General features: G+C 46.8%; 1 protein-coding gene across 1 annotated transcript in view; it reads left to right on the forward strand.

The window, feature by feature from the left end:
- The first annotated feature begins 11465 nt into the window (after positions 1 to 11465).
- The window catches only part of Iqgap3 (IQ motif containing GTPase activating protein 3), a 37870-nt gene continuing 35665 nt past the window's right edge, over positions 11466 to 13670 (forward strand). The window contains exons 1-2 of the mRNA XM_038311339.1: positions 11466 to 11618; positions 12059 to 12136. Of these exons, the coding sequence (XP_038167267.1) occupies positions 11466 to 11618; positions 12059 to 12136 (231 nt within the window). The remainder of the gene's footprint in view (positions 11619 to 12058; positions 12137 to 13670) is intronic.

Here is a 13670-nt window from a genome sequence, read left to right on the forward strand (position 1 = left end):
GGATGAAGCTAGAAAACATTATTTTGAGTGAGGTAACCCAGACACAGAAAGACAATTATCACATGTATTCGCTCATAGGTGGTTTTTAAACATAAAGCAAAGAAAGCCAGCCTACAAACCACAATCCCAGAGAATTTAGACAACAATGAGGACACTAAGAGAAACATTCATAGATCTAATCTACATGGGAAGTAGAAAAAGACAAGATCTCCTGAGTAAATTGGGAGCATGGGGACCTTGGGGGATGGTTGAAGCGGGGAGGGGAGAGTCAGGAAGGGGAGCGGAGAAAAATGTAGAGCTCAATAAATATCATGGGAAAAAAGATAATAAAAAATGTATCACAATGGAAAAAAATAAAGTCAGCAGTAGACAAGGAGGGCTCCCTCCAGTAAAGAAACATCTCACAACTAAGGAAACAATCAGCTCTGGGAAGCCCACAGAATTGGCGAGAATCTTTCCAGCTAAGACATAGGACTGATATCCATAATATACAAAGAACTCAAAAAACAGTCAAAGAAACCAAATGACCCATTCAAGAAATGGACCTGGAACTTGAATACAGAGTTCTAAAAAGAAAAAAAAATTGGCTAGGAAATATCCCCCAAATTGTTCTTTCTCCCTAGTAATCAAGGAAATGCAAATCAAATCAACTTTGAGATTTAATCTTACCCCAGTCACAATGGCTAATATCAACTGTGGGGGCCAGCTATGATAAGCTAAGTATTGACAGGTCACCCAAAGAAAGTTCTTTATGTCCTACCATTATCATCTGCCAGAGTAGAACTCAGCCCTCATAAATTTAATAAGAGGCCTGAGTCTCAGTAGTTACACAAGGTTCGGGAAGAGGCCCAGGGGACACTGTGGAAGAAGGGGTAGAAAGGTTGTAAGAACCAGTTCTTGGAGTTTTCTGGCAGATTGTGTCTTCTAGGAATGTCAGAAGCTACACCCACAAAAGCTCACCGATATAACTAACCAAACATGAGTTGAACAAGGACTCCAATGGGCATGCCAGAATGAATAGGGGAAAGTCCTGAGGGCTCACCCTTGTACAAAGAACCATGGGCTGTGAGCAAGAGACAGTCTCTCTATATATAAAATTATATATATATATATATATACATATATATATATATATATAAAATTTTTAAAAAAGCAACGGAAGAGAGAAAGGATTTATAGTAGTTCATAGTTCATCATGGTATGAAGCCAGAGCAACAGGAGCTTGAAGTAGCTGCATCTCCAGTCAGGAAACAGTGAGGGACAGATGCAATGCTTTGTGCTCAACTTCACTTCAAACAGTCTGGGATCCCCTGTCCAGAAAATGGTACCTCCTGCAATTTAAAAAGGTCCTCCCAAGTCAATGACCATAATAAAATAACACCCCCATACACAGGTGTGCCTAGAGGCCTAGCTTCCAGGTGATTCTGCCAAGCTGACAATTAGTAACAACCATCATAGAGCCTTTTCAAATATCTGCTGTGAGGCTTTGAGCCCTTCTTAGCCACCGCAACTTGTTTGGCCTGAGGAGAAGGGATAAGGGAGAAAAGCAGGTCAGAGAAGCCGAGCACACACCATGCTCACTCCTTTTCTCACCATAGATATTATCATTGTCTTCATTAGTGAAGCTATCTTATCTGTCCCCTGCAACACTGAAGTAGCTTCCCAATTAGTCTGTACCCAGTCTCACTGTCTCCAAGCCCTGGCTGCCATCTTCTCTAAAGCCTAAAACCGCTCTGACCTGCATCTAAAGGGCTGGGAGTTGCTCACCAGCCCTGGTTTTAGTGACTTGGCAAGGGACCTGAGGTGTGTGGGACATGTCCTTCTCCCTGAGACCTTTCCTCCCCATCACTAAGATAAGTTCAATGTCCCTAATATTCTTGCACATTCTATTGCCACTGTGTGGAATGCCCCTCTCCTTTAATCTGGTAAATCCTTCCATTTTCAACTTGGATTATCAGGCGCCAGAGGCATAGCTTCACGCTGCCACTTGGAGCAGCCTGAGTTCTTTTCAGAGTCTGCTACCGGTAAAGCCAGGGTTCTGATCTTGCTTCAGAAAGAAAATTGCAGGACAAGTCAGAATGAAACAGAATTGGAGTTTTATTAATAAGAGTTCTGAACACAGACGTAAGCACATCTGATAATAGGGGAAAGAGAAAACACCCACCCAAACATGGGGGTAGGCTTCTGTGTGAGTCATGCTTTCTGTGCCTTTGTAATAACCATAGATCAGATTTCGGTGTCATCTGAAGTTACATCTGAGAAGGTTGCCAAGGAACTTAAATAGGCTGGTTGTCAAGGTGCACAGGGAAAGCCATAGGCAGACAAGAAGATTGCATAAGACAGTTGAACCATGTTTTTTACTGTAAACAATGATCATATTCTTACTTGCAAGATTCCCAGAAAAGGGGCTTGGCATTTGTGGGAGGGGCTGTCCCAGCATTGCTTTGTGAGAGCCTGCAGAAGTAAGCCTGCAAGCAGGCAAATATGCCTGTTGTCTTGCGCGGCAGGACCTTCAAAGGGCACACTCCTTTATTCCCAGGTTCTGGGGCTCCAGGTCAAGACAATGTAGCTGACTTAGATGGCCCCTTAAAATTCAGCAGTTACCAAAGGCGCCACAGGATGGGATCCTTAAGGGACTTGGGGAACCCTTGGGCTTTCATGCCACACTGCAGGGAATTTCTGGAAAAGGAAGAGTAAGGCCCCACTGGAAGATGCATATATGCTTAGGTCTTAATCATATTTCACTGTAATTTTGATATGTTTTTCTTTTGGCAATTTCATATGTGTATACAATGTGTTGTGATGGTGTTCATTCTTCATATTGTATCATACTTGAAATATTTGTTTAAAAAGAATATTATCTCTGTAGGTAGCTGTCTCATCAATTTTGTAAGTAGTGTGGACAGTCTTTTCTTACGGGTTATGTGTAGGACCCAGCCATGACAACCTCAATAGAGGCCTGGGTCTCCGGAGTTTTCCCTGGTTGCAAGAAAGACCACAAACTGAGACCACCAGGCACCACCCAGGAACAGACCATCCAAAGGAAATTCCTAACGTTCCAACGTTCCAACGTTCTAACGTAGATAGGATCACCTGCCAGCACACACCCCTAGACAAAAGTCAGCCAATCAAGGGTAGAAATCCCCCATTCCCCCCCCCCCACCTCTGCTACTATAAAGGCCCAACCCTAACTGAAGTTTGCAAATTTGTGTGAGAATATAGGCTCTTTGCTTTTACATACAGGACTCAGCCTTCTGGTTGGTTTTGGGGGGACTCCGTGATCTGGCCATAGCATTATGTATTTTCATTTTATGTGCATTGGAGTTTTGCCTGTGAGTGTGTCTGTGTGAGGGTGTCTGGTGTCTGTGTGGGTTGTGAGCTGCCGTGTGGATGCTTGGAGTTGAATCCAGATCCTCCGGAAGAGCAGGTAGTGGTCTTAACACCATCTTAAGTCTTAGCTGGTGAGAGATTTCAACCAGACTCCGGGGCCCTTTACTCTTTGGACTCTCATTTTTAGCTTGGCTTGTTTATTTTATTTTATTTTATTTTATTTTTTGGCTTTTTTTAATATTTGTTTATTTATTATGTATACAATATTCTGTCTGTGTCTGCAGGCCAGAAGAGGGCAGCAGACCTCATTACAGATGGTTGTGAGCTACCATGTGGTTGCTGGGAATTAATGGGTTAAGAGCAGGCAATGCTCTTAACTACTGAGCCATCTCTCCAGCCCGCTTGGCTTAAATTATCCTGTCTACCTTTTTCCTGTGGGCTTTTCCCTTTTTCTTTTCTTCCTTTTTTTTTTTTTTAAGATTTATTTATTTATACAGTGTTGTGCCTGCATGTATGTCTGCAGGCCAGAGGAGGGCACCAGATTGCATTATAGATGGGTGGTTGCCAGTGCTCTTAACCTCTGAGCCATCTCCCCAGCCCCCCCTTTCTCTTTTCTATATACCGTTCTTTACTTCTTACTCTGTGATTTGTTGTGGTCTCTCCTACTTACTTCTCTTGCTCCCAGATCTCTTCCTAGAGTTCTCCTATTTATTCTCTCTGCCTGCCAGCCCCGTCTGTCTTTCTCCTGACTAGCTATAGGCCTTTCAGTTCTTTATTAGACCAATCAGGTGTTTTAGGCAAAGGAACACAGCTTCACAGAATTAAACAAATGCAATATAAAAGAATGCAACACATCTTTGCATCATTAAACAAATGTTCCATAGCATAAACAAATGTAACACATTTTCAACCAATATTCCACAACACCATTCCCAATCCATGCCCTTCTATTTAGATCTGTTTTCTGTCTTGCCTCAAGATCAGCTAAAGCCTCCATTAGGAAGACTCTCTGCCCTCCACTCAATGGTTCTCTCCCTCAGTGCGGTACTCACCTCCAAGCTTTTTGATTTTGTGTCTATCACTTGTTACAACAGCACTTTCTAGAGAGCATGTATACCCCTGTGTAAAACACCACGTAGCGTACAGGGAGTTCCAGGAATTCTATAAGAAGTGGGACACGTTAATGAAAGGAAGGGCAGCGGCAGGGACTATTTGAAAAAGCCAGCTGAGCGTAGAAGGAGCCATGCAGAAATTGCAAATCAAGGAGCTGCCCCAAAGCTACCCCTAGTCGTCCCACCTGAGAAACTACGAAACCCAGGATTCCGTGCGGTACGACCGGAAGTGTCCTCTCTCGGTGTGACCGCGGTGAGGACTGGTGTCCTAGAGGCGGGAGATTCAAAACTGGCAGGAGAAGGAACATGGAACCGTGCGCTGCAGGCCGGGCTCGGACAGCCTGTGAGTGCGGCGGGGATCTCAGGAGGGTGGAGTGGGGGTGCTGCTGGTGGGGCTTAGCCTTGGTGGGAGGGGCTACGGGCTGCTGGGGAGTGGGCTGGTGTGCGCAGAGTAACCTTCGAAGGGAGCTCCCCCTTTTTCCCAGGTTCTGGGGCCCCAGGGTTGGGGAATGTAGACGATCTCGATGGCCCCTTAAAATTCTGCAATTCCCGTTTTTGTCAAAAGGTGTCAGAGTTGGGATTCCGCATTGAGACAATACTCTCAAACTACTTGGTTCCTAATCACCTGGCCCCTTGTTTTAAAATGCAGAACCTGGAGAGCCGGCTTGGTGGCGCACTCCGGCAATTCCGGCAGTTGGAATTCCGGCAGGAGGTCAAGAGTTCATGGTCATTCTGACCTGGGCTGCCGGAAACACTTGCTTTCTCAGAGAGAAACCCAGGTTCCTGGGAAGGGTTGAAAGGATGAGTGGAATGAAAAACAAAACCTGCTTTCTGTACCCCTTCTCCAAACCGGCGTCCACCATTAGGGAATGCTGCTTAGAAGCATAAACCATTTTGTGGTGGTGTTTTTTTTGTGCGGTTTTTTTTTGAGACACTGTGTGTGTGTGTGTGTGTGTGTGTGTACGTGTGTGTGCGCGCACGCGCGCGCTCCAGACCCCTCCCATTCCATTTTACTGAGTCCCTAACTCATAGCTCTGAGGTGAAGTCACTCACTGGTTTATTTTCCATTCTTGAACAGCCAACTCTTGTTCCTTGTAAACTCCCTCAGAGGAACTCATGAGTTTTCTGCCGTTGGCCAGTACTTTCAAAGCTGTATTTGGAAGTGTGTGTCTGTGGGTTTGAACTTTAATAACTGCCAATTCAAATAAGCCCAGCCCTTCCTGAAATCATAGAGCAGGATATCCAAGATGAGGCAATCGGGTGAAGTAAAAATGACTGGGACCCAGTAGAAGACAAATCGACCAAGCTGTCTCTTGGATGTTCTCTGAGCTCATTTGTTGCGTGTGCATGCGACTTTTCCTCACCCTGTGTAATTTTGTATTGTGTTCCCCATGAAAAACAGAGCGATAGAGACTATGGCTAAGGCAGAAGAGAAATGCTATCCCATTTAAGGCATTCCCTGTTCTTGAGTTTGGAGGTCAGAGTGTTATCCACATTTTGTTTAACTTGAAGATCACTTTCCTCCTCAAAGGGGGTACAGAAAAAAAAATAGTGCTGGGCGGTGGTGGCGCAGGTCTTTAATCCCAGCACTCGGGAGGCAGGGGCAGGCGGATCTCTGTGAGTTCAAGGCCAGCCTGATCTACAGAGCCAGTTCCAGGACAGCCAGGACTGTACGCAGAGAAACCCTGTCAAAAAAAAAAAGATAGTGATGATACCTGTGTGATCTTTAAAATTCTCTTTGTCCTTACATTTAATCTTTTGTTTTTATTATGTACACATTATTCTGTCTGTGTGTATACCTGCAGGCCAGAAGAGGGCACCAGATCCCATTACAGATGGTTGTGAGCCACCATGTGGTTGCTGGGAATTGAACTCAAGACCTTCAGGAAGAGCAGGCAATGCTCTTAACCACTGAGCCATCTCTCAGCACCCCCCCCCATTTAATCTTAAGCATATAGTATGGATCCCTTGTTGGGCCACCTGTCCTGCTTTAACCTGCTTGCTATTCTACGACGCTCAGATAGAATAGTTGGCTTCCTCTGCTAACCTTAGATCTTATTATTCACTGTCTTTTACGTTGCACGGATGCCTAGGGCCAGTGAAGGCCAGAAGAGGGCATCAGATCCCTGGAACTGGAGTTACAGACAGTTGTGAGCTACTACATAGGGGTTGAGAATTGAGCCCAGATCCTTTGCAAGAGCAGTCAGTGGTCTTAACTGCAGAGCATCTCTCCAGCACCCATCTTTATATTCATGTTCTGTTCTTTTTTTAAGACAGGGTCTCACTATGTAGCCCTAACCACTCTGTAACTGACTCTGACTCTGTAGACTAGGCTGACCTTGAACTCACAGAGATCCATCTACTTCTGTCTCCTTAGAGTTGGGATTAAAGGCATGCACCACACTGGGCTTGCATTTTTTTAAGAGTAGGGATTCATTAGCCCAGGGCCCAACAGAAAGGGATTGAGTGGATGAATGACTGCTTAATCGCTGATTGCGTCAGCCAGGCGTCCAGGGTGCACCTGCGGCAGCACATGGAGAAGCCAGTCCCCAATGAAGGGGAGGACTCGAAGCTAACCTCCCAGATGCCGAAGGCTCTGGATAGCCGCCGGTGGCACTGAAGGGCCTTCTTGAGGCAGACTCGGGAAAGAAGAGAAAGACAGGAAGTTGACTGTGGAGGAAAGAAGGAGATGTCTGGTGGAGAAGGATGGATAGTGGGTGCCCTGGGGAAAAGAACTGGATGTGAAGAGTGCTTCTGTACCCAGAAGGGGCTGCCTGGGGGGCGTGCGTGCACAAGCAGCTGTCTCAGAGCTGAGCTTCCCTCCCTCTGTGTGTGTGTGTGTGTGTGTGTGTGTGTGTGTGTGTGTGTGTGTGTCTTGTGCATCTGGGTGTCCACAGATGGCAGAAGAGGGCATCGGTTCCTCTGAAGCTGGCTGGTTACAGGTAGTTGTAAGCTGCCCAGTGTGGGTGCTGGGATCCTTCTCTAAGGCTGCATTCCCTACCATGTCCCCTCACGCTTCAGATGAACGCCTCACAGCTGAGGAGATGGATGAGCAGAGGCGGCAGAATGTCGCTTATCAGTACCTGTGCCGACTGGAGGAAGCCAAGCGGTAAGCAGGGTCTGGGAAGATGGACTCCTATTGGTCCACCTTTCCTACCTCTCCTAGTCCAGGCATCTATCTCCAGAGCAAATGCAGACAGACAAGGGGCTGTGGTGTGGGAAAGGGCAAGTTAAAATAGTTTTGTCATGCCAAGCATGCATACCTATAATTTCAGTGCTTAGGATGGAAGAGAACAAGAAGTTCAAGGCCAGCAATAAGGGAGAAGGCTCAGTTAGTGCAAGCATGAAGACCTGAATTCAGACCCGTAGCACACATTAAAACGTCATCCACGGCAGCATGTACCTGTAATCCCAGTGCCGGGGAGACAGAGGCAGACAGATCCATGCAGTTAATTGACTGGCCACCCTCGCCAATTAGTGAGCTCTAGGTTCCATGGGGAAAGTGAGAGACCCTGCCTCAAAAATACAGGATGGGAAATAATCAAGGAAGGTGCCTTATGTCAACCTCTGGCCTCTGCATGCATATGCACACACTTGCACATGTGTCCCCATATGAACAGGGGTACCCCCCCACACACAGTTCAAAGTCAGCCTCTACTATAGCAAGTCTGAGGCCAATCTGGACTTCATGAAACCCTGTCTAAATACAAGACAGAAATGAAAAATAGTATTTTCTGTCTTTTAAGGCCAACCCCAACCACTCCATTCTTTCCCCCATAACCTTCAGTAATATCTCACTCTGCAGTCTTTGCCTGCCACACTGTCATATGCCCTACTACATTACCTGTGAGTCCTTGGGAAATCAGGAGCCAGGCCATTTTCCAGTTTTATGCATTGTCTAAAAAGAAAAAAAAAACCTGTCTTTATATAACAGAGTACCATGTACAATGAGTACGTACAGTGAACATTTTAAATTAAAAAGAAGAATCTAGCCGGGCAATGGCGGCACACACCTTTAATCCCAGCATTTGGGAGACAGAGGCAGTGGCGCTCTGAGTTCGAGGCCAGCCTGGTCTGCCGAGCGAACTCCAGGATAACCTGGGCTACACAGGGAAACCCTGTCTCAAAACCACCACCCCCTCCCAAAAGAAGCCTCTAAAATGTTTGCACGTGACACTGCCTCTTCGGCCTGCACCAGCCAGGACACCTCTCCCTTGTTTATTTCTTATGTCCCTGACCTTTTCAAGAAATTGGATCTCCTTTTCTGGCATTCTGGCTTCATTTGCTTCTTTTTTTTTTTTTTTTTTTTTTTTTTTTTTTTTTTTTTTTTTGGTTTTTCGAGACAGGGTTTCTCTGTGGCTTTGGAGCCTGTCCTGGAACTAGCTCTTGTAGACCAGGCTGGTCTTGAACTCACAGAGATCCGCCTGCCTCTGCCTCCCGAGTGCTGGGATTAAAGGCGTGCGCCACCACCGCCCGGCTTCATTTGCTTCTTACGTTGTTCAGCTCCAAACCCCATATTTCCTATAAATGGATGTTGGCTCTTAGAGGCTTGACTGGTCTCAGGTTCAACGGCAGACTTCTTGGTGGTGGCATGTGCATCATATGGCACCTCTCAGGGCAACACGGTCTCCTTGTGCTGCCTCCAGCAGCGCAAAGTCTGATGTGGGAGTTCACGTGACGCTGATCTCGAGCCCATGATTTCCCATTAGCTTTCACCACATGACATGTTGGTCCTCACTGGAACCCACTATTGGGGATGCTGGGTGACTGCTCGGTTCTTTTCTTGTTTGCTTGTTTGTTTGTTTGTTTGTTTGTTTTGTCCATCCTGCCCCCACCCCCCCCCCCAGTGCTAGAGAGAGAACCCAGGACTTTATGGAAAACAGAATGACTATTTTCCAATGCTATCATGTTTTCTTCATTAATTAGTTGCTGAAATTCTTTCTTAAAGGATTTCCCAAGCTGGGGAGACGGCTCAGTAGGTTGGCGTACTTGCTATGCAAGCTGGAGGACCCAGCACTCATGTAAAAAACCAGGCATAGCTATGCATGTCTTAGCCTCAGAAATGAAGGATTGGAGGTGGGTGGATCTCAGGAATTCACTGGCCTGGCAGCTTAGTCAAACAGTCAGCTCTCCAGGTTCAATGAGAGACCCTGTCTCCAGGCAGCCGGGCAGAGAAGGACAGGATGACACCTCTGCCTATGTATGAGATGTGCATTATTCATCCCTGCACACACTTACAGACCACACAAAGCACAGAAAGGACTTCCTCCATCATCTGAGGGTTATTTGGTTACTTTATGGTTGTTTACCCAAGAGAGGCATGGCAAATACATAGTGCGTGTGTGTTTCTGGTTTGGCGCTGTATGTTTCCGTTTGTATGGACATCAGAAGAGGGAGTCAAATGTCCTGGTGTGGCACTCCTTAAGACAAGCGCTCTCACTAAACCTGGAGCCAGGCTAGTGGCTAGCATATCCCAGCCATCTTCCTGCTTCCCCGTATAGTACTGGGGTTACAAGTGCTGGCATCCATGCCTAGGGTTTTATGTAGGTGCAGGGGATTTGAGCTCAGGCCCCCATGCCTGTGCAGCAAGCACTCAGCTCTGCTGAGTCATTTCCCCAGGCCCCTTTTCTTTCCTTTAAAGTTTTTTAAAATTTATTTTTATTTATTATTTTTATTATTATTATTATTATTATTATTTGTTTTGTCTTGTTCTTTTGAGACAAGGTTTCTCTGAGTAAGAGTCCTGGCTGTCCTGAAACTTGCTTTGTAGATTAGGCTGGCTTTGGGCTCACAGAGATCCTCCTGCCCCTGCCTCCCAAGTGCTGGGATTAAAGGCATGCGCCACCACTGCCCATTAAATTTTTTTTAAAAATTTTTTTTTAAAAAAATTAATTTAAATGATGTGTATGGGTGTTTTATACACATGTAGGTCTGTGTACCATGTGCATGCCTGGTGCCCTTGGAGACCAGAAGAGGGTATCAGATCCCCTGGAACTAGAATTATAGATGGTTGTGAGCCACCATATGGTTGCTAGAATCAGACCCAGGTCCTCTGGAAGAGCAGCCAGTGCTCTTAACCACTGAGCTGTCCCTCTTTTCTTCCTATTCTTTTCATTCTAAAATAGTCTATTTTATTGTTTTCCAAAAAGAAGGTGAGGTAGAGCAGATGAGAAAGCAGGTGTCGTCTGGGTGTGGTAGTCACACCTGTAATCCCAGCATTTAGTGCTGCTGAAGCAGGTGGGTCTCTGAGTTCAAGTTCAGTCTGGTCTACTGAGGGAGTTCCCGGACAGCTAGGGCTGTCTTGAAATGCTGTCTTAAAAAACAAACAAAGAAAGAAATCAGGTGTCCCGCAGGGAGGGTGTGGAGCAAGGTGTACTTGGCTCTCTTTGGGAATCTGGAGAGTCTACACAAGGAGTCTTTATGCTTGCCCTTTAGCCTCACCAGCTCACCGAATCTGGCAGCTGTCCACTGAAGCCAGCGGTACCAGTGATGTTGGCCTCCTTTTGCAGAATGTGATTGGGTTTCAGAGCCGAAGTGAGGGAGATGGGTTGGAAAGTGGCCTCCAGTCCTAAGAAGTGCAGCTTTTCTGTCCCTTGTGCCGTTCCTCTTCCTTCAACCCACAGAGCCCCTAAAACCCCTCTTATCATCAGAACTGAACTGTGAACTGTGCAGATTATTCCATAAGACACGAGCTTTCTGTGTTTAAGTTTTCAGAATCATGCAGAATGAGAGAAGTGGCAGATTCCATTTGGTTTGAGTCAGGTATGTAGCCAGACAGAGTGAGGGTTTACCTTACATTACAGCCTGGTTAAACCTCCCTGAAGACAGGCAGGTATGGAGACTCAGGGAGTCTTTCCAGGATGAATAAGGAAAGGGTTGACTTGGTTAGGCATCTAGCAGCTTGGGGAAAGTTGGGAACTGTGAGGCAATAGGAAGAGAGGGGGATTTTAGGTAGGGAGGAATAGTGTGTTGAGTCACTGAGGGATGGGCGGGTCCTAAGAACTGCTCTCTGCTCCCAGCTGGATGGAGGTATGCTTGAAGGAGGAGCTTCCTTCCCCGGTGGAGCTGGAGGAGAGCCTCCGGAATGGAGTGCTGCTGGCCAAGCTGGGCCACTGCTTTGCCCCCTCTGTGGTCCCGCTGAAGAAGATCTATGACGTGGAACAGCTGCGGTACCAGGTGGGCACAGTGTAATGAATCCCCTGCCATCTCCCTCCTAAGATGCCCCTTCTCACAGCCGTGAGGGCATGGTGACCACGTAACTTAAAAATCCATGTGTGATCACTTTGGCGGCTGGAAAGCAATACAGTTGTAGGTATTCACTAGTGTCTCTGCCAGGCAGGTGCTGAGGGTACTGCTGCATGGGCTTTAAGATGCATGTGCCAGTTTGGAAGCCTTACTGCACTGCCCTCCCCTGTGCCAGCCTTCCCATTGTTCAGCTGGCTCACCCAGTCCTGGTGCTTTCAGCTGTTTCTCTGTTCCGTGGGGCAGAGGATACACAGGGTGGGGTCCTTTAGCTTTGTCTACCCTTCACCCATGAATCTTTAAGCTGGCATCTGGGCTCCACCCATAGGGAACCCTGAGAACTGTAGAACCATTCTCTCTTTTCTCCCTTTCAGGCAACTGGCTTGCATTTCCGCCACACAGACAACATCAACTTTTGGCTTTCTGCAGTAGCCCACATCGGTCTGCCTTCGGTAAAATGGGATGCCAAGATGCTTATCTGTCTGCTCTAAGAGAACAGTTCTTGGGGCTCTGTGCCTTGGAACCAGGTTGCCTTCCCTCCCTGTGGCTCCTGGGCTGAGGAGCGTCACTTCTGTCAAAGAGTGAGCGTCTGTGTAGTGTGGATGGGCTCATGTTAGCCAGACGTTTTCCCACCAGAATTTCAGAGTGAAGCAAGAACCTGCCACATCCCAGGTGGGAGACCTCAGACTGGAGCCTTAGGCCCAAGACCCTACAGTACTCGTGCTCCATGTCCTTTCCCGCTGTGAACCCCAATTTGTTTATCACCTATAAAGTAGGTGTGGTAATTCCCACCTATAATGTTGGTAAGAGAATTGCAGGGCCTATGTGAATTCCCTTTGTAAAGCATTATACAAATTGAAGCTAGGCAGGATTCTACAGTGTATCGGTCCTTCTCTGTGTTCCTTCCCTGGAGAAGGTAACTATAAAAATTAGGTGAACTGGGCGGTGGTGGCACATGCCTTTAATCCCAGCACTCAGGAAGCAGAGGCAGGAGGATCTGTGAGTTTGAGGCCAGCCTGGTCTACCGAGTGAGTTCCAGGACAGCCAGGGCTACACAGAGAAACCCTGTCTTGAAAAAAGGTGAGGTGAGAGAGCTCAGCAGGTAAAGGAGCTTGCTGCTAAACCCAGCAGCCTGAGTTCAATCCCCAAGTGCCACATGTTGGTGGAAGATGAGAACTAGCTCCTGCAGGTGGGTTTTGACACCCATCTACACACACGCACACACACGCACACACACATGCACACATGTGGGTGGAAAGAACAGCAAAGACATTTTGGTGTTTATGGTGGTGATGCAGATCTGTAATCCCAGAACCTAGGAAGAAGCTGAGGTGGTGAGATTGTGAGACTGAGGCCTGCATTATATAGGGAACCCTTTTCAACAAAAGGAGAAAGGCTTGTCCTGGTGGCACAGGCCCTTAATCCTAGCACTCGGGAGGCAGATCTTTGTGAACTCAAAGCCAGTCTGGTCCACCTAGTGAGCTCTGGTCTAGCCAGGGCTACATATAGAGACCCAGTCTCCAAAAAAAAAAGGAAAGAAAGGAAGGAAGAAGGGGTGGGGGGGAGAAGCATTAAGAGTACAACTGCTCTTGTAGAGGGTTCAGACTCAATTCCCAGGCCCTACATCACGTGGCTCACAGCTGACTGTAACTCGAGTTCCAGGGTGTCTAGTGCCCTCTTTTGGTCTCAGTGGACACCTGCATACAGATAGTGCCCATACAGACAAGCACACACACACATACATAAATAAAAAATAATTAAAAGAAAGAAAAAGGAGCTAAAGAGATGGCTTAATGGTTAAGAGCACTAAATGCTTTTCCAAAACCTGGCTTTGATTCCCAGTCCTCACACAGTGGTTTACAACCATCTATAATTCCAGTCAGAGAGATCCCATGCTGTCTTCTGCTCTCTATGGGAACCAGGCACACATGTGATACACAAACATACATGCAGACAAACCACCCATACACACATTAAAAAGAAACT

This window comes from Arvicola amphibius, chromosome 14 (genome assembly GCF_903992535.2).
Source record: "Arvicola amphibius chromosome 14, mArvAmp1.2, whole genome shotgun sequence".
NCBI lineage: Eukaryota > Metazoa > Chordata > Mammalia > Rodentia > Cricetidae > Arvicola > Arvicola amphibius.